Source organism: Lemur catta, chromosome 1 (genome assembly GCF_020740605.2).
Source record: "Lemur catta isolate mLemCat1 chromosome 1, mLemCat1.pri, whole genome shotgun sequence".
NCBI lineage: Eukaryota > Metazoa > Chordata > Mammalia > Primates > Lemuridae > Lemur > Lemur catta.
In genome coordinates this window covers 29,409,353-29,436,219 of record NC_059128.1, presented here as the reverse complement: position 1 = coordinate 29,436,219, position 26,867 = coordinate 29,409,353, and the positions used below count along the sequence as shown (strand labels likewise).

Sequence of the window (26,867 nt, the reverse complement as noted above, 5' to 3'; positions counted from 1 at the left end):
CCATCCTTCCTCCCTCTTCCTCCTCTGTACTCATTTTTACTCCTCAGCACTCTGGCAGAGCTGGCTTTGTGTCTTAAGTGTCGGGGTGTGCTAGGGTTGGGGTACACATGAGGTGATTCTAAAAGATCCTACTTAAGCATCTGGGTGAGGGGTACCTCCAGAACACCCCTGTCTTCTTCCAACCCCCATCTTTCTTCTGCCCACTTTGTCTAGGGTAGCTGTGAATGGAGTTTGCTGCTCTTCAGATCGAATTTGACTCCATTTTCAGCCTTTATTTCCCGCTGGAGCCTAACGGTGTTTGTATTGGCAAGCTAAAGGACTCCTGGCTTGGAGAGAATTAGCATGACCTGCCTCTGAAACATTATCTGGCCCTGTCTTTCCAGCCTCGATCTGAAGGGCAAAAGGAAGATTTCCTAGCCTTGCTTAATTGTCACTTAGCCCCTCTGATCTAACCCAGGCAGCTTACCAGCAGCCCAAGCACTGACTTGCCAGAGGTCTCTGTTGAAACAGGGACAGATTGAGGTTGATTTAATTCATTTTAAGTAAAATCACCAGCCTTTTGATGATTGCATTAATTTCCTCCCTTCTGAACTCTCTCCTGTTAGCAGTAATTGGAAACCCTGACTCTATGTTTCTCATTTCCCCTCACCACTCTGCTTTAATCTGAGACAGCTGGATACTGCACTCTGCCTTTTCATTTACTGGAAGAACGTTTTGAAGATGATTGTAATGACTGGCTTTGACAGTATTTCCAGAACCTGAAACTGTTACTGTGCTTCAGTTCACACCCACCTGGGGGCCTCAGTTTTGCTCACCTGGCTCCTATAAAACTCTGCTTAGTGCTTGCTGGGCAGGTGGAAAAGGGTCCCCATGAGCATGCTCTCTTGTCCCAGGCAGTATACGTGCAAGCTTTTCATTACTCATTTTCATCACTCAACATTTACAGACTGCCTGTGTGTCAGACACTGTTCTAGCTACTGAGTGTGTCCCCAGCACCTCCTCCTGGCCTTGGTGGAAATGCAGAGGCCTAAGTAGGTGAGTTTCCAGCAGGGTGGTTGCTATACACAGACCTTGCGAACTGCAGTTTCTGGGGTTTTCTTTCTCTGTAGGTTTTTATGGTTGTAACTCCTGTTTTTGTGCTCTTCCTTTCTTGGCGCTAAAGAGGAATAAATGATAGGAACCACCTCTTGATGTCAGAGAAATCAAGGTAGCAGTAGCTGTAACAGTTAAGCACTATTGGCAGTTGACAAGATGTAAGGCACTTTCTTGTATATCTTGTCATATTGTTGCCTACACAATAAACCAATCAAAGCCAGTAAAGGACAAAGCTGGGATTCAACCCGAGTCCCCATTGCAAATCAAATATTTTTTATACTACACAGTTTTGTTTGTTTGATGGTTTTGTTTTCTCTTTAACAGTGACTTCTCATGCCTTTGTCTTTAGTATTAATTCAACGAACTAAGTGTTAAGAACCTGTTAGGTATGTACTGGGTCCTCTGCCAGGAAGTCAGGGCCTCACAGTCTAATTGGGGGAAAAGGTAAGACAGAGTATATCTTAGTTCTCCTCCGGTGATTCAGGTACTGAATGCTGCTAAAAAGAAGAGAATTAACCTTGACGTCTGTCTAGAAAGGCTCCTGGAAGAGCTGAGACTTAAATTGGTCCTGGTGGGAAGGCAGGATTCAAACTAGGGAAAAGCTGGGAAGTGGAGTTTGGGTTTGTGTTTGCCTCAAACTCTGGGATGCAGAAAAGGTGGTGAGATTTGGCACCTTCATCAGACTTAGACAACCAGCATCCAGTGGGGTGATGCTTCCCCAGCTTCGTTGTGCTTTTAAAATCAGATTTCTATACCCTATGTTCACAAAGACTCAATTCAGTAGATCTGGGGCACAGCCCAGAAATCTGCATTCTTTAAAAGTTTTTTAAATAATGTGAAACAGTCCCCCAGCCCCTCAGTTCTCCCTGAAAAGAAGAACCCAAGGGTATAGATTTCATTTCTTCCTTTCCAGAGGCAGAAACTGTTTGTTCAACCAGCTGCCCCCATCGTTGTGTTGCAGGTGGTGAAGTGGCCCACACTTTGAGAAACACTGTAATCCAAGGACATTCTGCTGCCCTCCCTGTTGCAGGTTAAGAATCAAGGATCTGGGTTTTAACAGGGTCCCACTCTTGAGGACTAAGAATGTTCAGGGTGAAACCAAGGAGGAATGGGAGGAGTGGATAATAAATGATTAAGTTGACCTGGACAGCAGCTGGGTCTGTCTGTCGGCCAGCCTGACTTAAAGGCAGGTGGGGGTGGCCATTGAGGCTGAGCACTTTTAAAACAAAGCTCTGGGTCTACTCAGAGTTACTCATGTCACTTTAACTGTTAAGAGTATTTTTAAAGATCTGTTTGGTAGCTTAGCTTTTAGATGACTGTGTTTTGGGGGTAGGAGCAGGATCAATTAGTGAGTAGGTAGGTAGAAACAGGTCTGCCAGAAGATTTAGCAGTCTCAGTGAGTCTTATGATTTCTGTCTGTATTTTGGGACCAAATGGGACCTAAGTTGGTGTGAAGATTAGAAAACAGTTACCAGGTTACCAAATACCCAGTTAAAAATGATATGGTTTAGTTCGGGGGCATTGTAAAAATATTGTAGGTGGAAAGAATTAACACATAATGTGTAGTGTTCCAGGTAATAGCCACTTTTAAATCTGTTACCCCATTTTCAGTTTTTTGTGACAATTTTCAAACATTAAAAAATGCAGAGACCAATATAATCGTACCTGGATTACTTGCCACCCAGATTAATATTAATATTTTGCCATATTTGCTTCAGGTCTTTTCCTCCAGAGGTAACTAGTATCCTTCCAACCACGTTTCTGTGTTTTTACATACTTACACGTGTATCCCTAAGCAATATAGAATATTGTTTTATGTGTTTTAAAATGTATATAACCTTCCATAGCTTCCTTTTTGCACTCAACATTGCTTTTGAGATTTAGCCATGTTAATACATTTGTTTTACCCACAGCATAATATTCCATTGTGATAATGTAATATTATAATTATGTTTATAATTATAAATTAAAATTTATAGTTCTAAATTAAAATTTATAATTAATTACAGTAAAAATATGATCATAATATAATTGTATTAATAATAAAAGATTTATAACCAGTTTCTTACTGATGGATCTGTGGGCGACTCCAGTTTTTCACGCTTACAAACAGCACTGCAAGGAACCTCCTTGTGTTACTACATGTGTCCTGAGCATGTATGCAGAATTTCTCTGGCAGTGGAGCTGCTGGATTGTTGGAAATGCATAACTCCAGCTTTCTACAGATTGCCAAATAGCTCTCCTAAGTAGTTGTACCAGTTTACACCACTATAATATATAATAAATTCTTATTTCTCTGCATGCTTTACAACAGCCGGTATTGTTAGGTGTTAATTTTTGCCAGCCTGATGGACGTGAAATGGAATCTCCATGTGGCTCTAATTTTGTATTTTCTTGATTATCTTATCCCAATTTATAGATTACTTAAACGTTGCCTATGGCAATGGTTCCCAAGGGTCTCTGAGATCCTTTTAGGAGATTGAAGTGATTGAAACTATTTTCATATTAATAGTAAGATGCTATTTGCCTTCTTTGCACTCATTCCTTCACAGATGGATAGTTGAGTTTACAGAGGATATATGGCATGTGTTGTCATGATCACTAATGTTAATATTAATGGCTTGTTATTTTTTAAATAAATTTATAAATATTTAAAATTTTTGGCTTTATTTTCAAATATTATGATATTGATAGATGTAACACATAAACAAAAGCTCTTCGAGGGTCCTCAACAATTTTTAATAGTGTAAAGAGTTTGAGAACCACTGCTGCTTTACAGTGTCAATTTTATTAATATGTTTTCCTTTCTGAAATGTGTTTTGTCCTAAGAAATTCTTTCCTATTCAAATTTCATAAAGATGGGCTCTTGGGCCCGGTGCACTGGCTCATGCCTGTAATCCCTGCACTTTGGGAGGCCAAGGTGGGCAGATCACTTGAGCCCAGGAGTTTGAGACCAGCTTGGGCAACATAGCAAGACCCTATCTCTACAAAAATTTAAAAAATTAGCCACATGTGATGGTGCCCACCTGTAGTCCTAGCTACTCAGGAGGCTGAGACAGGATCACTTAAGCCTAGAAATTTGAGATTGCAGTGAGCTATGATCATGCCACTGCACTCCAGCCTGGGCACAGAGTAAGACCCTGCCTCTTAAAAAAAAAGAAAAAAAAAAGATGGGCTCTTATACTTTCTTGTAGAAGTTTTGGAATATATTTTTATGGGTGCCATCTGCCATTTCCCAGGCCCTTCAGCCATTAGGAATAGATTTTAATTTTACACCTTTTCAAAAATACTTACACAGCCTAAATAGAACATTTCTTCTATCTATCCTTATAATAGAATTTGGCAGGGGGGGAAAGGGGCAAGGGGTGAAGGGAAGGGAGGGTAGCCACCTTCTTCAGATCCCACTTGGGGCACCAGTGCTTTTACTCCTGGTTGTGTCTGTGCTGGGGTAGGTGAGTGGGCAGGCAGCCAGCTGGTTAACTGCAGTGAAGGGTATAAACAGTGGCCCCTCCAAGGAAAACATAACACTGCTGACATCCAGGGCCCCATCATCTCTCAGCAGACTCTTGCTGGCTTTCCTGTCTCCAATGTCTTCCTCACCTCTTTCCCCACAAATCTGTCTTCCATCCTGCTGTCAGAGTAACTCTCAGAATCTCATACTTGGCATGATGCTACTCTGCTTCAAACAAAAGAGAACAAATTCAGGGCTCCCTATAAGGCTTATGGTAAAGTCCATACTCCTTAGCAACATAACCCTTATCTGTGCTTTCAGCTTTCTCTCTACCTGCTTCCCTGTCCAGTCCTCTGTCCTAGAATCTCACCAGGCATCGCGTTATTCACCTAGTATGCCATGATATATGGCCCAGAGCTTTGCTTATGTTGTTCCCTTCAACTCAAATGTTGTTCCCCATTTGTCTGCGGGGGGGAGATCCTTTTTGTCTCCCACACCCCACAAAGCTTAGCAAGTATAAATTCTAAGAGGATGATTCCTTTAGTCTCCACTACCTCAGCGTTTTCAATTAAAATGAATACTCAGTTTCTGTTAGTCTTTGTTTCACTTGTGGCTTTGTTAGGGGAAGGGTGGTACATCTCCACCCCTTTGCCACAAGTTCCTTCCCCATAAATTCTATTTACAGGGTTAGACCCTGTCATTTTGCAGCCTAGTTCTTTAGTAGCTGCAAAAAAGGGGATTTCTTTTTTGTGGTTAAGAGCTGATGTAGACACCCTAATAACTTGTCTTCCAGTGTATCCTGCCTGCAGGGAGGGAATGCACTGAGCATAGACTGATAGAATCCCCAGTCCCTCCCATTCCCCACCACCAATTCACTCATTGCTCATTTTGGAAAATAATAAATTGACATCTGGCATATTTAAGAAGTGGTACATGAGTTGCATGTCTGCATCAGTGCTGCTTGCAGAAAGGCCCCCTGCTCAGAGAAAGAGTTCTGGGTGGTGTTCTGTTTTTCCCATTTAGCCACAACTAGCCTCCTTCCTCCCCTTCGGCAGCCTAGAAAAATAAAACTTTATAAACCCGGGAAATCTGTTAGACATGCAAATTAGGCACATTAACTTTTATTTTGTGAAAGAGCTTTATGCAGGAATCCACATGGATATGGAGAAAGGGGGCGTCTTCTATTTGAAAGAGTGCAGGCCTGAGTGGGCCAGGTGGGCCAGAGAAGGGGAGTCCGCTGCAGGGGACTCCAGCAGGGCACTGATTACAGGAACCCTTTTCACGTTACTGTTGCTTCTGAAAGAGCTGACTTACTTTGGCAGCTTGTTTATGGCCCTTTCATTAGTTCTTGAGAATGGTTGCTATAAAGGTGGAGAAAGTAAGACAGTAAAATGGGGGAAAGTTATTTCCTTGGCTCACCAGGGCAAAGCTAGGATTGGACCTGTTGCAGGCTGCCTTCCAGCCCATGCAAACAGGCCAGGTGGATTTGAATTCTCAAGTTCACGAGATGGGCTTATGACAAAGAAGTGGAGTCTAAACACTCAAAAATGCTGTGTTACTGTGTTAAATAAACACTGTTAAATGTTATTGAGACATTAGGTTTTCATAAGGACATGCACCTGAGAAGTTTCCTTTGTGGGTGATAATTTTCTTTCTCCTTACATGAAGAGTACCATTCATGTTGCTGTATTTGATTGGTAGTAGCTTTTGTTTTCCTTTTTTTAAGAGACAGAGTCTGTCACCCAGGCTGGAATGCAATGATGATTAATAGTAGTTTTAAGGCCGGGTGCGGTGGCTCACACCTGTAATCCTAGCACTCTGGGAGGCCGAGGTGGGAGGATTGCTCAAGGTCAGGAGTTCCAGACCAGCCTGAGCAAGAGTGAGACCCCATCTCTACTAAAAAAAAAAAAGAAAAGAAAAGAAAGAAATTAGCTGGAGAGCTAAAAATATATATAGAAGAAAATTAGCCGGGCATGGTGGCACATGCCTGTGGTCCCAGCTACTCGGGAGGCTGAGGCAGAAGGATCGCTTGAGCCCAGGAGATTGAGGTTGCTGTGAGCAAGGCTGATGCCACAGCACTCACTCTAGCCCGGGCAACAGAGCGAGACTCTGTCTCAAAAAAAAAACAAAACTAGTAGTTTTAAAAGTGAAATGTGGGGAACATTTAGATAAGCAGAATGATATGAATTTTCTCTTTCTACCTTACTTTGTCCATGTCTTCTCCAAAACCCAGGCACTCTGGAATATGTGAAAAAACAATCCTTAAAACCAAGCCAAGGCAGGGCGCGGTGGCTCACGCCTGTAATCCTAGCACTCTGGGAGGCCGAGGTGGGAGGATCGCTCGAGGTCAGGAGTTCGAGACCAGCCTGAGCAAGAGGGAGATCCCTGTCTCTACCGAAAAAAAAAAAAGAAAGAAATGATCTGGACAGCTAAAAATATATATAGGAAAAAATTAGCCGGGCATGGTGACGCATGCCTGTAGTCCCAGCTACTCGGGAGGCTGAGGCAGGAGGAATGCTTGAGCCCAGGAGTTTGAGGTTGCTGTAAGCTAGGCTGATGTCACAGCACTCTAGCCCAGGCAACAGAGCGAGACTCTGTCTCAAAAAAAATATAAATAAATAAAACCAACCCAAGTATATAAAATAATACAAAATTAACTCTCCGCTTTTTCTTTTTTAATGAGAGTATGCTTATTACAAAAGGATTTTTACCGTCCACCAAAGGAGTCACTGTTTAATTGTTTTTAAATAGCAAGTGCTCTATAATATGATTGCATTTACACTCAACTTTTTTAGGATCGTGTCTGTTGTTTAAGGCATGTATGAGAGAAAGTAGTGGACTCTGAGTGGCACCTTGGGCAGTAGCAGATGAAGCGATGGGTTGGGCCTGGAACTCTGAAAACTATGCTGATTTCCACATCTGGCCGTAAGGAGTTGCCTCCCTTTTTCCTCCACAGCCTGGTCTCTCCTGCTCCCTGCATAACAGGCTTTGCCAAGGATGAAGAGCCTGGATGTCATATCCTTTCTCTCTGCCCTGGTGGGGAAGCTGTTCTGTTTGTTTTCCAAGAAGCCTTTTTTGCACTTGGGAATTTTTCCTTTCCTCTTATGGGAAGTTGCTTCATTATTTCTCAAAAATATACTGTACCTCTTGTTTAAACAGGGTGCCCTTGAAGAGCTTTGGACCCTGAAAGGGGGGGGGTTGTGAAAGCCTTTGTTCCATGCTTTGATGCGAGCTGGCATGCTGGCTGACTGCAGGCAGAAGTCTCGGAGTTTGCCAGGACTGGGTCAGGAGTCGGGTGTGGGGAGGGGAGATACCCTGCGAAGCAAGATCTGAGGTCTTTTTAAGCATTAGTTTGGTTTGTCCATGTTGTGAGACGTATCAGCCCTTCCAGACACAGGCTTTGTCAGGTATTTGTCCAGTGCCTTAAATTTGCCCAGGATAGTAAAGGTGAGTACTCTGCCCTTTGGAGGAGCTCATGGTACACTGGAGAGGCAGGACCAACTTACATTTAGAAATGGTGAACTAAATGGTATGTAAGGACATGGATGCTTTAGTTCAAAGAGGAAGGAAATTTCCTGTGGAAGAGAGCACTGAGATCAGGAGTTACACTATGGATTGGGTTTGAGTTGATGGAGGAAAAAGTAAAGGATATTGAGGGAGAGGGAAAGGAAGAGGAGCTGAGAAGAGCCAGAGGGCTGAGCTGAGGCCATGGTCATGGGTGAGTGAAGCCAGTGCGGCATCCTGGGGGGACTTGACGTTGGAAAAATGGAATAATGGAACAAGCCAAAGTGTGGAGAGACCTGCATATCTGGCAGAAATATTTAGATTTGTGGAAAGAAATTGGCAGCCTTTGGAAGATTCTGAAAAGAAAGCATCATAAGGAAAAATTTGGGGGAAGTTAGCCTGTGAGGGTGAATTGGAGTATGCTTCCAGGCGGGCAGCAGGAGGGAACCCCGACTCTGTCCACAGTTTTTGGAAGGGAGGCCTGCAGTTTGGTGAGGAATGGCTGGGTAGAAGGCTGCTGCTTTTGCCTTGGGTGAGCATGGCCCCGCAGTGAAGCCAGTGGCCCTGCGCAGCTCCCCCTGGCAGGGCACAGCAGCTGGGACCATCAGGTTGTTGCTGGCTGAGTGGGGTCAGCTCTTCGGCACCACCCTGAGTAAAGCTTTGATGAGGCCCCGCTTCAAGTTGAGGCGATATCCCCTGGTGGACCCAGTGGGGTAAAGCATAATGTGCAGCAGGTTTCAAGCCTCCACTGGTCATTTTGGAATGACATTGGCCAGGGATTACTGCGCAGGTCATGGGGACAGTAGTCACCACATGCCTAATCAGTGGTAGAAGAGTGCTGTTTCCTCCAACCTTACCAATATTGGGAATTATGTCCTTCCTCTGTGCCCTATACCCCTTTAAAGATTTTAAATAAAAAATTTAGTGATAAGTAAAAACTTTTGATTATAAATAAAATCAGAGGATCAGTTAATAAGTGTTCATTTTAACAGAGAATGTATCTAGCAGTTGCTGTTCGTGAAAAATGGAAATTGGGAAAATATTTTCTTGAGAGGTTGTATCAGTGGGAACACATAAGCATAAACATGTTATACTTATCTCAGGGTCTATTAATTTATAGTAGAAGTGGGGAGAGTAAATTATTGCCAAGGGGAAGTACTGCCCAGTTCTGTTAATAGTCAGAAGATGAATGACTATTTCAGTTTCAGCTGCTATGCCTGGGTTGGGCCTGCCACTCTCAGCCACCACTGCCTCCCAACTCCCAAGTACCCTGGCACAGACCCATGGTGTGGCCTGTGGAAATGTCGTGTCTGTAGCCCTGGGAATTGAGTGGTTCCTCTTTGGGGCCTGTTGCCAGCCTAGGGTGCAGGCTAGGCCAAGGCTCCACTGCCAGCCTTGACTCCCTCCACCCAGGGGTTTGGGGCCCTTCTAGCAGAGGAGGTGCTAAGGAGGGACACTTAGCTTGGAGCCTGAGTCTTTAACTTCCATCTCAAGTTACTGCCCTTGAAGACCAGTACTTTGTCCCCCTTTTCTTGAAAGCCTTGAGGCCCCATACTCTGCATCAAACTGTTGGTAGACTGCTAAAAGCATTCTGAGTTATCACTTTGGTACAGCTGAGTAACAGAGTGCCCCTAAAACAGGCTTGACTTTCAGTGGCTCTGCCCACATCTGCAGCAAGTCACAGTGGAAGTTTTCACATTTATTTTTCTCTTCTGGGATGGGATGATCGAGGGATCTCTGGAAGAGTTGGGGGAGAAAGCAGCAGTCCCCAAGTTCAAAACCAGTTGTACTGCAGCTTCTGTGCCCTTTTGGAGTGGGTGGTTTTGTTTTTGCAGGGGTAGGTCTGCAAGTACAAATGGACTAGCCCTAGAGGACATTACCCACTTGGAGGAGTACAGAGGACCTGAGGCATATTGGTTCTGTTTTCCATAGGCCAAGTTGCTGCCAGTTGGTTGGGGAAGGAAGTATTGTGCTGCTAATGTTATTCCGCTGCAAGGTCTGGCTGGAGACATCTGTGAGACTCTTCAGGGCCCTGATTGCACATTTGACAAGTCTTTTCCATCAACAAGGCATAGAGGCTGGGGAAACCCAGGATGAGCTGTCATTCTGAGTAACAGGCTTGTGCAGGTGCTGACTAGCTTCGCTTCCCTTGGTGTGGTGCAAACCTCTGCGCTCTGGATGCAGTCCTGGTCTCTTTGTAAATTGCAGGTGTGTGTTTGTTGCTGAGTGCCAGAGATCCTTGGTCCTCATTTGTTTGTGGGCCTACCTTGATTTTCTCTGGATTTGCCAAATGATTCTGGGCCTTTGAGGCTAGGAAAGAGAGGGGGCAAGGAGTCTAAATTTGATAACCGGTGCAGCAACTCTGAACAGTCTACTTTTAAACACTTGTGTTAGGAACAACCTGTGCTCTGGTACCTTGTAAATTGACACTCCAACCCTCTTTGTGTAGTGAATTTGGACTTCTGTGCAGCAGCTGAGAAAGAACTTCTTGCGTTGCGAGGTATGGCTGCCTGCCAGCCAGCGGCACGCTCTGAGCGGCTTTGCGGGCTCCGTCTGTGCAGCTGTGTGTGCTGGAGCAGCAACTGGAATTATTGGACCTTTATTTTGTAAGGATTTGAAAATGGAAAAATGAAATTGCTGATGGTAGTTATAAGAAGGGTAGGCCTTCTAAAGTCGATAGAATTGAAAGAGTTTGAAATTCAGCGAGTGTTCCAGAAGTGGGGAATCTTTAGTATCAGTTGGACATTCACTATCAGTCAACAGCCCTGTTCAGTTGTAAAGAGCAAAAACACAGCTAAAGAATAATGTCCAAAATGCCTATATTGTCCAAGGTTGTGTCTAAAGGGCAGAGTATAATTAGGCATTTTATAATCTTGTTTGGCTTTCTAAGAACATGACCTTCTTATAATATGTAAACCTGTTGTGTGACTTTGAGGGGCCTTTTCAGGAAAGTGGAGGGACCACCTGCAACAGGTGCTGGTGTGACTAAGAATCATGCAAAAACGCAGCGCTCTTTGTAAGTGTGAAAGGCCCTTCCAGAACTGTAGGAGTCTGTTGTCTGGAATACATTCCATGTTGACCTAGTCTCTTCATGTATTAATGCCTTTCCCCCTGTATTGTACTCATTTTATATGCTAATTTCTGTCATCTTTACTCCATTTAGATACATTTAACCTACGATTTTAAGCTATCAGATGGGCTTTAATTTAAAAGCCTGGTCTGCTCAGACATTGCTAGTTTTTTCCAACTGATAAAGCCCCAAGTTTGGGGAGTTTAGGAAAAAAACAACCAGCTCCTAGACTGAACTTTGTCTTATTCTCTAGTCTTAGTCCCTAACTGTGGGTATAGAGTTGTTAGGTATGTGCTTTAAACAACAAAGTTTTAAAGAATAACTAACCAACATTCCACACCAGGGTACTATTACAATGGAAAAAAGAAAAATCTCTCTAATTACAGCAGTATTACGGGCTTCTCCCATGGCTGGCTGGCCACGGCATGGAGTTGATAAGCATACAGTGTCTTTCGTACTTGCTGTTACAACATGTTAATTAAGAGAATTCAGCTGTGGCACCAGCTGGGGATGTCTGGCTTTGTGGAAGATTGCAATTAGATGCTTTATTTTCTATTTTTTTCCCCCTTTCAACTTTGGTGGAATGCCTTTGAGTAGGGGCTTTTAGTCTCAGCAGTATAAATACTTTAATGTGCCTAATTATGTAATCATACAGTTATACTCCTCTGTGTACACACACGTTGTTTTATGGATTTTTATTCCCCTTTCTAATACATGAAATATCTAGCCTGCTTTTTGGTTGGTGTGGAGCCAGACTCCTCCCTGCATTGGGCAGGAAGAAGAGAAGGACCAGAGGCATTTAGTGATTTTCTTCTGATTATGCTCTTTCTTCTGTTCCTCCTCCACCCCCTTCTTGACCTTCCTTTGGGCATGTCCTTTATCTCCCAAATAATTAGCATCTTAGCAAAGTCAAGGTAATTTAAATAAACTTGGGTTTTATAATACTCTATCTTTCCATGAATTTGCAAATGTGGTCTGTCAAAGTGTGTAGTGTTATTTTTCCTAGTCATCTGTTCCGGGCAGGCACAGGGCATGAGGCTGGACGTGAGAGCTCATGCGTGCAGGCACAAAGGGACCCTTTGATTTCTGGCATTCAGCTTGTGCATAGAGGACCTGTGACCCCAGCTGTTAGAACCAGGACCTGGGAGCAGCTGCTTTCTGGGATCCAGTCCTCCAGGGATCGGCCATCTGCTGCCATGTGAGAGAACCCTGGGAAAGAAACTGACCACAAGACATCTTTGTATTCCTTTTCTCTGCCCCAGCCCCTCCAGTTCTTTCCTGTTCCCTCTCACCTAGGCATACTTGAGAAGCATGATGAATCTTCACTGGAAAAAACTCAACATGGTTTTCCTTGTTCTTCCCCTTTTCCCGTTCCACCTCCCCAGCACATCCAGCTCACTGGGAAATAGTTTCCAGGGGAGGCAGGCAGATTTATGTGGCTGGCTTCTTCAGCAGGATTAGTACTATAGAGCAGGCTTTCATTTTGTTATGAATCACATGGCCTTGCATTTTAGAACTGGAAGGGTCCTTAAAAATCTCACCTCATGGGAGAGGAACCTAAGATTTCACATTCTTTAAGCCTTGCATTTCTTCCCTGTTCTGGCACCAGCCTGATTTTATAAATCTTCAGCTATCTCCTGCTAAACCTGGGAATAGTTGCTACTTCCCATACACATACCACCTCTTCTTGCTTCTCTGCCTTTGTTTGTGCCCGTATCTCCCCCAACATGTACTTTCCACAGTGGTCCTTTGTCCTGTGTTTGCAGTCCTACTTCCCCTAAAGTTGGAGCTATAATACCATTTCTTCTTCCTCCTCTGGTCTCTTCCTCATTGGATTAATCCTTCTTCAGAACGTCCTATAGCCCATATTGATTTCTAATGTCTGTCTGTTACGGTCACTTATTAGACAGTGAGCTCCCGGAGAGGAGGGCCGATGTCTTCATCTTCCCACCTGCCTTCCTCTGTTGCTTGCCACAGTGCTTTGGTCCTTAGTAAAAACTTGTTAAAAGAATGAATGGCCGGGCGTGGTGGCTCACGCCTGTAATCCTAGCTCTGGGAGGCCAAGGCGGGTGGATCGCTCGAGGTCAGGAGTTCGAGACCAGCCTGAGCAAGAGTGAGACCCCGTCTCTACTAAAAAATAGAAAGAAATTATCTGGCCAACTAAAAAATATATATATACAAAAAAATTAGCCGGGCATGGTGGCTCATGCCTGTAGTCCCAGCTACTAGGGAGGCTGAGGCAGTAGGATCGCTTAAGCCCAGGAGTTTGAGGTTGCTGTGAGCTAGGCTGATGCCACGGCACTCACTCTAGCCCGGGCAACAAAGTGACACTCTGTCTCAAAAAAAAAAAAGAATGAATGGATAAATGTAATAGTTACATGGACTCTAGGTGATAAACAAAGTAGATATTACTCTCATTTTAATCTGGTTGGGGCTTCCTATCTTTATTCCCAGAGACCCTAAAGTCTTCTCAGGACAGATCATGTGAATTATTTGCTTTTGAATTTGTAGCACCAACTTGACATATAGTAGGTGCTCAATAGATATTTGTTAAATTAATGAAGGAATTCCTGTTAGGAAAGTGAAACCAAGAGAGAATAAGAATTAACACTTGTAAATGTTTTTTTTTTACTCTCTTCCGGGTGAAAGTATTAAACCTGTTATTTGGAGAACAAGAGATTAAAGGGTATTTTGTGTGTACTGAGATGTGGCATTTGGACATAGTTATCTACTGATATGCAAAGTGGGTGAGGCTGCACCAGGCAATGTCTTCTGACCAGGAATCCAAAGAGCAAGACAGGCCATGGCTAGGTGACAGATAAGACATCTACCTTATCAGGCTGATAGATAAGATCAAGGAACCTGGGCAGTGTGCTAGAGCCAGACTGATAAATACATAGGCTAAAATCTCAGGCAAGTCCTAGACCTTGAGGGCCAGGTACCCACTCTACATTGGACTTCACAGCCAGTTTGAATGGATTCCTGTCATTTTTAAAGATCCTTAAAGAATCATAAGTATGGCTTCCTCGGAGAGAAACACATGGGAAGGCCTCACAGGGAAAGCATGTGGGAGGAGCAGAGGGACCTGCCAGGAGCACTGTGTGCTGAGCAGCACCTCGATTCACCTCCATGGCCTCATCTGATCCAGACCTTTAGAGAGACCTAGAAGCGGGGTGTGTGTGTGTGTGTGTGTCTGTGTGTTTGTTAATTGTTTATTTATCAAGAGAAACAATTCCTCAGTCCACATATTCATAGCTCAAGAACACTGGGCAGTGACAAGCTTCAATGTAAATTAACCCAAAGAAACTCTTTATATTCCAAAGTCACTTTGCATTCTGAAAGATAACAGCCTTCTTCATCTCCTTAAAATATTTCATAGAATCATAATTGCTATAGAAATCTACATGTGCTTTCTTTCTTGGTTCAGCCACAGCAAACGTACAGAAAGTTGGAACCCTCAGGGATACAACGAGTGCTCCAACAATATGCAATTGTAGACGCCTGGCCAGGAGGCCATACATCTGAGGTTTCATCAAAGCACTGGAAGCCATGGTAGTTACTGTCCTTGATGGGCATGCCAACCTGGGGCCTTAGAGACCAGCACATGTGGGCCATCCCTGCAGACCTCCGGCTATTGTGGCTCGGGTAGGGTAGGAAGCTGTGGGGTGTGGAGGAAGGCTGCAGGAAGCCCGCCCCTTCCCTCCTGCAACAGGCTTGGTGACCCTCCTCCAGCTTCCCAACTCTAATCTCCCCCGAAGTTGAAAGTAGTGAAACAACATAAGAAACACCTGGGGGATTTGACTACTCACTGTCCAGAGTCAGCTGGTTAAAGTTCCTCTCTGGGGAAGGGCAAAAGATACTAAGAAGGCAGGACAAACTGCTTTTCCTGTCTGAGAGAAGGTGCTTTAAAATTTTGTAGTTTAATATTAAACGTTAAAGCAGAGAATCTCACCTCCCACAAGACAGCGGAGGAAAAATATCCAGATCAGTGGACTTTGTAACTTTCAACCTCATTTGCCTGTGCACATTGAGCACAGTGTTCCTTATATTTATTGGTTCAGAGGTGATAAAGACCACATGCATAACCCTGGCAGCTTCATCCAACCCCCTTCCTCCCCGCCACGACTCTTTGTTGTCCCTTTTATGTTTGTAGTCCGTGTTTCATGGTAGGGCCAGGCTTAACCACAGAATGTACAGGGCTCACTTTGTGGCATGCCTTAGACCCAGGCACATCTCTTTCTTCAGAAAAGACCATTCAGAGCTCCACCCCTCAACTACTAGTGAGCGGTTTTCAAAGACCCGTGATGTTTTGCTGGTTTTAGGCCATTGCCTCAGTGGATTTTTGCCACCATCTATAACTAGAGTTCACTGAGTGTTTCCTTTCATTCTTTGCAGTTGTCTAGGCTTCCATGAGTAGCAGTGACCTAGCGAGTACCTGCAAGAAGCAACACACAGCTTGACCCACTGTTGGGTGGTACATGGCAGAGGCTGTTTATTTGGGGCTTTGGCAGAGATGCCCCAGTGGCCATGAATGCTCTGGGCAGCTGGCAGAAAGGTAGCCCCCTAATTTAGGTCACATTCCCATTCTGCATTTAGTGACAGTCTTCCTTTCACATATCCCTCTTAGAAGACTTGTGTTCTCAGCTGAAAATGCCCACATATCTTCTCCCACTTGCAGCTTTGGTATCTGTGATCCTTAAATAGCTCTATTGTTTGTAGTGCACAGATTAGTGAAGGAAACTATCTGTCTTGCCTTTTCCCGCCACTTCTCTGGAAAAATGTGGCCCCACTTGAGATATGAACTGAGTCCTCTGGGCATAACTAAACTCACCAGTCCATATTCTTCTCCAGACAGGAATTATGGCAGCTTTTGTCCATATGTACCACACCCCCATGTTATTCTTTGTAGGTCTTGGGGTAAATTTTTGTGGTGATGTCTGTAACCGAGGAGTTCCTATAATAGGGAGAAGGGAAAGCCAGAATTTGCACCTAGACTCTAATACTTAGTAGCTATGTGACCTCAGGCCATGACTAAATTTTTCAGAGCCCCAGTTTCTTCATCTGAACAAATTGAGCATTATACTACCTGCCTTGTAGGGTGGGAGAATTAAATAGGATAATAAACATACAGCACCAGTGTAGTGCCCGGTGGTACATGTTAATTCTCTCCCTCATTTCTACCCTTTTAGGCAATAGAGATCATTACATTTGTTTTAAATTTTAATTTGCTTTTCTTGAAGTCCTACTGTGTGTGCCTGGCCCTGGACTTGGCATTAGGAGTTACCATTAGATGGTAGAATTGGAAGCAAAACCACAGCTTTGACCTTTGTACCCAAGACTCCAGCCGTGTTTTCGGCTCTGGACCAGCCTCCTAAGTTAATTACCACCCGCCTGTCAGCTACCTGTCTGAGGCTGGACAGGCCCTCAAGCAGCTGACTGGGCCCTTCCTCCAGGGGACCAGCCTGCCTCCTGTAGGTGGGAAATTCTGAGGGGGGGAGAGTGAACATGTGTAGCTTAGGTAGATAATAGGGAGAAAGAGCTGAGACCAAGAAGTAGCAATTGCTAATGAAGAAAAAATAAGTATCCTCTGCTTTCTCTTAACCCTTTAACTACCATTTCAAGGGAAACATAATAACATTTGTTAATACACATGGAATAGCCTGGTTCCCTAGCTCTGCTATCATCCCACCATCCTGGAGGTGGGAGACAGCGGTGGGCTTTGCACTGTTCTTCACTGTACTAGAGTTGGGTGGCATTGGACACTGAGTGGCCCAGGCCTGGCCTTGGAGCAGCAGGGTGGCGGGATGAAGGAGAGTGGTCCTCCTGCCTGCCCTTCCTTTTAGCAATCGTAACAGGGGAAGGGCAGCAGCCCCAGCTGGCAGCCTGTTCCTCAGGTACCTGAGCCGAGAGAACAAGAGGAGGTGAAAGGGTAACAGGCCATATGGAGGCCATTTGGCAGCCAAGCGCAGCCTGGGCCGAGAAGGGAACTGGGAAAGGGGGCTGGCTTATTATTGAGCAAAGCAAGGTCCCCCCAATGCCCATCCTGCCATATTTTCTGCCTGCCTCCTCTACACGTATCCAGAAATTTCTGAAACAATCCTTTTTTTCTTTGCCAAAGCCTTTGCCCATTCCAAAAATCAGAGATAAGGGTTTAGTTCACTATATGAAAATAAATGTGTACATCTATCAGTGCCTGATATGTGCCAGGCATGTTACAAGACACTTTCAAGTATGCAGTTGTATTAGTTCTCTCAAAAACCCCGTGGAGCTGGGTATTGGCTACGAAGGAGTGAGGCTCAGAGGAGTAAGGGCAGTTGATAAGGCTGCAGAGAGGACTCCTGGGTCAAGCCCAGATTCATCCGTCTGACCCCACGTGGCTCTGGTCCTGTTAGGTAGGCAGTGTATTTTCATGGTAGATACCAATTTAGAGAACATTCAAATGTACCCTGGAGAAGGATTCTCTTTGCTGTTATGTGTCATGGACTCATTTCAAATCAGAACCATTGTGGTCCATTGCAGTTAAAAACAAGACAGTGTCTTGAAATGTCACATCGTTTTCACTAATCATCTGCTGTCTGCAGGATTCCTTGCCAAGTGCTAGGGACAAAAATATGAGAACAAGTCCCTGCCCTGTAGCTTGGGTGGGTGGGGAAATGGGGGAAGGACCGACCTGTAAGAAAGTAATCACAGAAGATGACAATACTATGGTGATGGTTTACAGGAGGAGTGACGAAGATGTTATGGGAACACAGAGGAGGAATAATAAAACTCTTCTCTAATTGAACACCCAGTGTGTGACAGACCCAGTACCAGGTACCTGTGAGGTAGATACCTTTGTATCTCCATGTTACAAACAAGGAAACTGAGGAATAGGAAGATCTACCAGAGACCACACAGTGGGTAACTGTTAGAGCAGCACGCAGCCCAGGTGGTCTCATTCTAGGCCCAGGCTGGTAAGCTCTCCCCTGTGCTGCTGTTTGATTCTCTCTGGCGAGTTCTGGGAAGGTTTCTGGAACCTTGGAACCTTGGAGATGGGTGGGGTTCCGGCTGACTGCGTGTGCTTTCAGATCAGGGTTGCCAGGCCGAGGAGAGAAGTAGTACTTCTTCCTGAATGACTAAGGACTTTGGTGGCTGCTTCCAGGTGACAGTTTTCATGTTTAGGGCAGGTACAATAAAGAAAGTGCTCCTCCCTCTTGTTGACTCAGAGGCCCCTGGCTGGCATTCACCTTCTCCTGGGAGGTGGAGGGAGTGAGGGGCCCAGTCCTAAAACAAAATGCACAGGCTCTGAGGCCAGGCCCCCCCCTGTCAGTTGCTGATCTTCCAGAGCAGGGCTCAGGCTGGGCCTCTCTTAGGAAGATGCAGTGGGGGCCGAGGGGAGCCATACGGGCAGCCTAAGCTATGGTGGTTTCTCCCTGAGTTCGCCACCCCAGCTCTTGCGCCACACTCAGAGAGGCTTGAGCTACCGCAGGCAGGCGCTCCCCCAGTGAGCGGGAAGTTCTCATGAGAAAGGGATCCTGGCTGGACAATGGGCTTCCTGTCTGACTGCTGGGAAGGTTTGTCTCACAGGAGAGGAAAGTTGCAAGTGGCATGAGAAATCATCTCACTTCCCTCTCACTGCAGCCTATTTCAGACTTTTGACTATTTGAGTCGGGGGTCAGGAAGGCAGAAGGCTGGGCAGAGCCGTGGACAGAAGCAGCCCTGGGTTATCTCCTAAGTAACTGGACTCCTACCTGTTTTCCTGCTCCTGCCACAAGCCTGAGGCAGGAATCTGCCCCAGGGCAGGAGCTTCTGCATGGACCCCCCCCCCTTCGTACCCTGTGCACAATGCAAAACCACAATGGCTGCAGGACTTCTATGAAGAAACCTCGGAGAGGTGGTGAGGCCTGCCAACTTTAGACAGATCCGCAAGTGGCAGAAGGTGGTCTGGTTCAGTGTGTTTATGTATCGAAACTGAGGCCCAAACAGACCAGTGCCCATAGGCAGGCTGTACCCAGATTGTCGTTGTCACTGGACTCTCTTCTCTGTGGCTCCCTTGGCAGGTTGTGGATGTGGGAGGAGAGCCTCGCTCTGGGACCCTCTGATACTGCCCAGTGCTGTGGAGTGGGAAGCCAGCCTTCCCGGCTTCCAATCCTGACTGCACCACTGAGCTGCTGGGTGACCTTTAGCAAGTATCTTAACCTCTCACTCACTTTGCTCATCTGTATGATGTAATAGTACATTCGTAGAGGGTTTTGTGAAACTTAATGTAGTTACCTTTTGACCATAATTGGATGTGATCATTTTTTCTTCCTCTTTGTATTTATCTAGAATGATCTAATTCCAACTTGCCTGGGAGGCTTTTTGAGGAGAATCACCTACTCTTTGAACAAAACTGTTTATACTGGGGTATGACTTTTCCTTTCACATACTGTATGGACAATGTAGCTAGATGTCTCCAAAGCTCCAGGCTGAGCAAATCAAATGGGGGGACAAGCCAAAAAACAGCACTTGGCACATTTTCCTGATGTCCTGCACTCCTTAGCAGGCCGGACTTTACTCAGTGGCTAAGCCTGCAGCTTAGGAGCCAGGGTGCCTGCTGAATCTCGCTCTGCCATTTACAAATTTTTGGCTTGGAGCAGATCACTTAACTAGCTAAGCCTCATTGTCTATATCTGCAAAATGGAGAAAATATAGTACCTGCTGCATGTAGGGAGAATTCAGAAGCGTGCTTGGCACAGGCATTTTGCTGTTTGCAATAATCAGTGTTTTCCTTGTCTTATATCCAAAACTGTGCATTGGAACCTTTGTTCTCTGCATTCACCTTGCTTTTTCTCTGGCTCTCTTTGCTCCGACAAACCATTGAGGGCTAGAAATAGAAATTGGACCTTCATATATAAGAAAGGGTTTTGAGAACAAGTACATAAATAGTGCTTTTCTAAATAAGTAAGGGTCCCTCAGTTCTAAATGCTATCTTCTTTGCACATCTTCTCTTTAACCTCACATTCTTGCCCCGTGGCGTGATTCTAAAGAGGGGCTCCTTCACTGAGACTCTGCTGTCCCCTCTGGGAGCCACTACTGGCTACCCCCATGCAGTGACTGAGAACTTGAAATGTGGTTAGTCTGACCTGAGACGTGCTGAAGTACAGACTTACTATGAAAAAAAGAATATAAAATATCTCATTAGTAAATTTTTATGTTGATTACATGTTGAGCTACAAACAATAAGGTATTTTGCTTATATTGGGTTAAATTAAATGTATTAAATTAATTTCACCTGTTTCCTTTTACCTTTCTGTGTGGCTACTAGAACATCTAAAAGTACATCTGTGGTCACATTATATTTCTATGCGACAGCACTGTGCTAGGTTTGGGATTTCTGTCCACTCTTTCCTCCCCTCCCCAGTTTTTGCTCCAGTTTCTCTTCTTTGCCCCAGGCTCTCACCCTCCCCTGGTGCCAGATGAGTAGGGTCATCTCTGGCCAGAAGGACACCCCAGGCTATTAGAAAAGCTCACATTTGAGCAGCTTGTGTCATATTTCACATTTACTGCGTTGATTTATATTAGAGTTGGCCATGTGCAATATCTGTGTCTTCTGGATTGTAAGCTTTTTGAGGGCATGGTTCTGTCACATTTTCCTTTATGACCTTCCTAGAGATACTGTGTGGAGAGGGCCCACTCTAAGTGTTTGATGGAATTACAACCAAATAGGGACATTTGTAGTACTATCCAGCTGTGTTTTTGATGATTACAGATGCAGAGTTTGTGCCTTGGGTTTGGGGGAACCTCTTTCTTCTCCCTTGAATTCCCAGGAAATCTTCTCTCTGGTCATTTTTTCTTTCAACACCTTCATTAAGCACCTATTTCTCTGTGCCCCCTTGTGTCCTAAATGCTACTGTACCAATATTTTAGTCTAACACTACATTATTTCAAACCTGTGAGTGAACACTGACATCCTTGAAATCCTCAGTTACTGTGTTGCGGAATGCAGTGTTTTCTTGATAACTGTCTGTCAGCCAGAAACCTCTTTTGCTGAGTCTTTTAAAAATGTACTGGATGCTCCAATGTCTGCTTCTCTTACTCTAATCCCGTGGAGGCTCCAGGCGTGCTTGCCTCCCTGATCTTCATGTGCCGTACTCCTCATGCTTTGATTTGAAGGGGCTCAGGTATGTGTTCATTTTGTTAAACTGAATGCTTTGACCCCCAGGGCCTTTGGAGCTTGTTTTGCTTTGCTCTTATGGAATGTTATAAAAGTTTGTTTTGTTTTAATTCACCACTTCCTCCTGAAAGGCAGGTCCCCAAAACAACAAAAGCAAAACACCTGCAGAAGGGCTGATGTGGGTTTCTGCTGAGGGTGTCAGCTGAGGTCACTGAGGTGGAAGTATCATTTTGCTTCTCCACATCTGCATCCTTACTCACCAGCTGGTCGGGTGGGCTTCACCGGATGCCCACTGGGGGCCTAAGTGGCTGTGGCAGAGAATGGAAAGCAGAGAGGAAGCTTAAGGAGAAGTAATTGATTTTTTTTTTCTGTAAAATTGTCTGGCTTTCTCTCTCTCTTTTTAAAATTATGTAGCATTGCCAAATCATATGAGTTTATTGCCTTCTTGGGATTAAGAATGGAGCTTGAAGTTCCCTCTGCGGACCTGGAGTTGTCAGAGAGCGAGCCTGATGTGCAGATTAAGACAGCCTCTTGCTTAGGATGGCCGCTTCCAGAAGCCCCTGGGTGATTGATCTGCTGCATGGGTTTTGCTCTTCCTTGATGTTCTTCCCAGGAATCACCAAGAAGGTCTTCTTCAACATCTGCCCTTGGCCAGGACTCTCCCACTCTGCTCTTGGGCATGGGGGCCACATTTTTTCCATGTATTCTCAGTGTCTTAAGATGACTTTGCCTTTTTTTTTTTTTTACCCTTTCTTCTAAGGCCTCCTCATTTCCTTCCTTAAACCTGGAACAGCATCTCATGATGTTTAACCTGATGTACTCTATCTTATTTCTTTCATGTGACCTTCATAGATAAACAGAAAAAGAACTTTTATACTGAGACTGCTGTAGTGTTGACATAATCCTAAGGGGTCTCTCCTCATCTGTTAAATCAAATTCAGCTCCTATGGTAATGCTGACCTTCTCAAGAACCTTCAATGGCTCTCCCTTTCCGCTGAATGGTAGTATAAATATCTCCTGTTGTAGTCAAGTCCCTCTGCAAGATGGTTTCATCCCTCTTCACATTTTTAAATTTTTTGGACTTTTATAATTCAAACCAGCAAAACTGGGCTACTTGATGTTCTCTAGGCTTAACCTACATTTTCCCACTTCAGTGCATTTGCTTCAGACTGCCACCTCCCTGCCTGGTGAGGGAAAGCCTGTCAGAAATGCTGCTTCCTCCGAGAGCTCTTCCTGGTCTCCCCCTCACAAGATGTGATATCTTCTGGCATGAATCACATTCTTTGACATGTATTAGAACAAATCTGTGTATAGAATATTTTTAGAAGAATACAGAAAAAACTGGTGCAATGCCTTTGAAGAGAGGATCTAAGTAATGAGGGGACAGGAGAGGAGCTTACTTTTCACTGTACACCCTTCTTTTTGAATTTGTATACCATGTATATATATATTTGAATTTGTTTACCATGTATATACACCGTGATATATATTGATATATATATATAACATGTATATATATTGATATATATACAATATATATATCAATATATATATAACGTGTGTACATATATCCCATGAGTTTGTTTTTTTCTGTAAAACAAACTGTAAAATGTTATAAGAAAATATTAGAGTTATGTTTATGTTGACAGTCTCAGAGTAGAGAAAAATGTCCTTTAAACAAACTCAGAACCTACAAGCCATAAAGAAAATGAGTTTTAAAAATATGTGTACACTTAATTGTCATATCCCTGTTTGGCTACAAGTACCTGAAGTACTTATCTTTTTATTTCCTTTTTCAGGGCATAGCACAATGACCCCTACACAGTAATCAATAAATATTAGTTGAGTTGAAATTAAATTGAATTGCAAGTCGCTTCTTTGTCAGCCTCACTTTTTTTTACTTAAGAAATGAGTGCTAGGTGACCTCCAGGGTCCCCCTCAAAGATTCTGTGGTGACATGGGCTTTATGGGCAGAAATAACCAGCAAAGTAGGAGTGGCTGTAGAGTCAGCAGCTCTCCCCTGAGACTGTCTTTCCCAGCACATTGGACTCGTGAGGGTCCTGCCTGCTTTCAGGAGCTGCCCAGGGGTGCTCAGCATTAATTATGCCGAGGAAATGAACCAATTAGACACACTCCAAGGACAGCCAGGGAGCAGGGGAGATCTGTGGCAGGCTTGCTGCCCTGAACAAAAGAGGGAATATGTGAAGGGTAAAGCAGTTTGCGGAGGTTTCTCTGGGAATCTGGCTGGCCGGCTTTCTGAACCACTTGGCTCAAGTGTAGAGTGCCAGGAGTATTTGTGTCTATCTCCCTCCTGTTCAAGACCCTGCTGGGCGAGGGGAGAGTCGAGAAGGTGTGTCCTTAGAGGGGACTGAGGGGGCTTATTTGCGTTTCTCCTAGTTTCAGAGAAGCTGCCAGACTTCTCTGGATCCCATGGCACCTACCCAGCTTTGTTTTGCTTTGTTAATAGCTTTTTAAAAATGGAGTCTTCCCACTCCCCCACCCTCCAGTTGATCAGCAGCTTGACAGCAGAGAGCCAGCATCTCTTTTTGACTTGGTACCCACCCCCAGCCTGGCTGGCAGTCAGCGTGCTTAATGGCCACGTGTAGACTGGAGCAAGGTGGCATCTGTGAGAGAGGCTGTGAGGGCACATCTGCGTGGTAGTGCGGGCGGGCAGTGTTGTGGATGGGAGCACACCTTATCTGGGATAGCCAGGCACTGCAGCATGACTCCCAGTCACTCCAGGCCTGTTAGAGGAAGTGAGAAAAAGTGACGGTTCTTATTCTCATACAGATGTCCTTGTGATATTCAGGATGGGGGCAGGGTATGTGTCAGCAAAATCAAACTTCCTTTGGAAAACGTTTGGTGTTTCTTGCATTCATGGGTGCCTGGCCATCCTGCCAGCATGTTTTCTTCTCCCCCAGCCCAGCCTTCCAAACAGTGATTCCTTAGCACCCCCACTGCACCCCTCCTGTTTCAGCTGGGAATACCCAGCAGTCCACTGCATGCGGGCCTCAGTTCCGCAGTGTCTGTCCAGACTGGAGTCAGAGGCTGCCCTCCTCCTCCTGGGGGCTGCTCAGCCCTTCCAGCTCCCCTGACTTACCATTACCGCAACTCGCCAGGGTTCCCACCACACCCCTGTCAACTCCTAACTGAACGGTTCGAAAGGAGAGAAGGGCAGGTAACCTTGATACACACATGCCCCTTTAAAGGCCATGCAGCTCTTAGGATAGGAGCAGCGTCTGCTGGTGGGAGGAACGCAGGTTTAGAGTCAGAAGTCTTGACTCTGATCCCAGGCCTGCCATCTGCCCTGCCTTAAGCTTGGCTAAAAGTCACTTAACTTTTGTGGGCCTCGGTGTCCTCATCTTCCAAGAGGAGAAATGATACCTACTCACAGAGTTGTCAGGACAAGTAAATAAGATGGGAGGTGAAGGTGCTTTTAAAATTAGATAGCCTTACCTGAATGAAAACATGGGATTTGCTCTGGGACAGAGATAAGTGATGCCAGTGACCACCATAGTCAGAATGCAAGATGCACAGCGGGCTTGGGAAGCCTCCCAAGAAATCCATCAGAAATCCCCTCTGAGGCCAAGAGTGCACATTTTTATTATATTATGGAGCCCTTTCTGACATTGATGTGGAAACAGGTTTAACAGTATTTTACCTCCTTTTACTCTGATTCATTGTGTGTGTTAGTAGGTTTTATTAAAACCATATTGTGTCTAGATCTCTGTAGGTTCCAGACTTTGTTAGAGTCTGCCGTTCAGTTATGGATGCAGTTTTCTTAAGGCGCGGTGGGGAGGGAGACGGGAAATGTTGTAAAGCAACCAGACTTCCCCTGTTGCCCTGTACTTCCCTCTCTGCCAGGGGCACCCTGAATTTCCAGGGTTTGGTCAGCTGCCTTCCCAAGGGGATGACTCTTTGCTCCTCGTGTGTTTCCTGTTAAGGCGGTTAGCACTGCCTCATGGAAAGGAGACTCCTGCTGGAAAACCTCACTTTTGTACCACTCCTCTCTCTCTCTCTCTCTCTCTGTCTTTGCAGTGTGCCCCCTGCCACCAGAGCCAGAGAATGGTGGCTACATCTGCCACCCCCGGCCCTGCAGAGACCCCCTGACAGCGGGCAGTGTCATCGAATACCTGTGTGCTGAAGGCTACATGTTGAAGGGTGATTACAAATACCTGACGTGTAAGAATGGCGAGTGGAAACCGGCCATGGAGATTAGCTGCCATCTCAACGAAGGTCAGTCTGGCGGATGAGAAGGGGATGCTGCTGGGGTTCTGCTCTCTTTTAACTCCTGGGGAGTGGTGCTGCTTCCTCCGGAGCACCCTTTGCTGCAGTGCAGCATAGCCCCATTTGATGCCCTTCCTTTGGGATCCTCCCTTCCTTTGGGATTTCATATGTTTGTGGAAGACATTTGGGGTTGGTGGTGCATGTCCCATTGCATTTCACTGAGCCACCAAGGGGCTCGGTGGCTTTACTGAGCCGTCTGCCCTGCTATGTAAAGCCCCTTTGATGTTCAGGATCTCTTGTTTGCCTGGCCAAATCTTGGTAACCTTTGACCGTGTTCTGCTAACACAATGAGCACAGTGCTAACACCTTCTCTGGTGTCTCTTTCATTTTATTTTTCCTTGAATGGAAATGGACTGTTTTGTTATGGAGCTATAGTCCAGCTGGACAGAAGACCTCTCACCCCTCCTGCCTCCTCCTGTCTTGCATGACAGGAAAATCCAGCTGCCTGCAGGAAAGTGTGTGTCATATGGCCATCTTTGTGCTTCACACTCAGGCTTCGAGACCAGAGCATGTTTGACCTGTGACATGCCAGAGAAGGGTGGGAACCAACCTGAGATTTACAAATAAAGCTGTGGGACCCTAGGACAGGGACTTAGTCTAGCCCAGTTCTTAGAAATTATCCTGCCACATCGGGAAAACATGAGTGGGACTTAAGATGGTGGAATGATGTGCCCATTTATATGATTGCTGTTTACCAACCTGCTGTTGAGGATAGGCTCAGAGTGGTTTATAAAGGTAAACTCTCTAGGGTTAAGTGAGTATAGATATCAGATGGACCTCAAAGTCCCAGAGTGAAGGGAATTTTTTATTCAGGAAACAGGATAGGGCAATGGTCCCTCTCCAGAAGCACCATGTATACGTAGATTATTCTACACTGTCATTCCTGAAATGACCTTGACCATAGGGGTATCTCTGTATGGCATCACTCAGGGTGTTTGAAAGGATCAGCTATGGGGCCTATGTTTTGTGTGTCTGGGTGCAAAACCCTTCTGATGATGGTTTGTTTTTATAGAGAAGGATACCCACACATCACTCGGGGTCTCCACGCTGTCTATAGTGGCTTCCACTGCCAGCTCCGTAGCATTCATTCTCCTCCTCGTGGTGCTGTTTGTGTTACTGCAGCCAAAACTGAAGTCTTTCCATCATAGCAGGTGAGCCCAGCAGCAGTGCTCCTGTGCGGCCGGCCTCTGCTGGTCTGTGTGTGCCCAGGGAACGGGGAGGGCCCTGCCATGTGTTAAATTCCTGGGCCCAGCGCGGTTGCTCACGCCTGTAATCCTAGCACTCTGGGAGGCTGAGGCGGGTGGATCGCTCGAGGTCAGGAGTTC

At 45.3% G+C, this 26,867-nt stretch overlaps 1 protein-coding gene across 2 annotated transcripts in view; it reads left to right on the top strand.

Moving 5' to 3' along the window:
* The window catches only part of SUSD6 (sushi domain containing 6), an 88,706-nt gene that overhangs the window by 51,950 nt on the left and 9,889 nt on the right, over positions 1 to 26,867 (top strand). For both annotated transcript variants that reach the window (XM_045564830.1, XM_045564840.1), the window contains exons 3-4: positions 25,294 to 25,491; positions 26,555 to 26,693. In XM_045564830.1, coding sequence (XP_045420786.1) covers positions 25,294 to 25,491; positions 26,555 to 26,693 — 337 coding nt within the window. The remainder of the gene's footprint in view (positions 1 to 25,293; positions 25,492 to 26,554; positions 26,694 to 26,867) is intronic.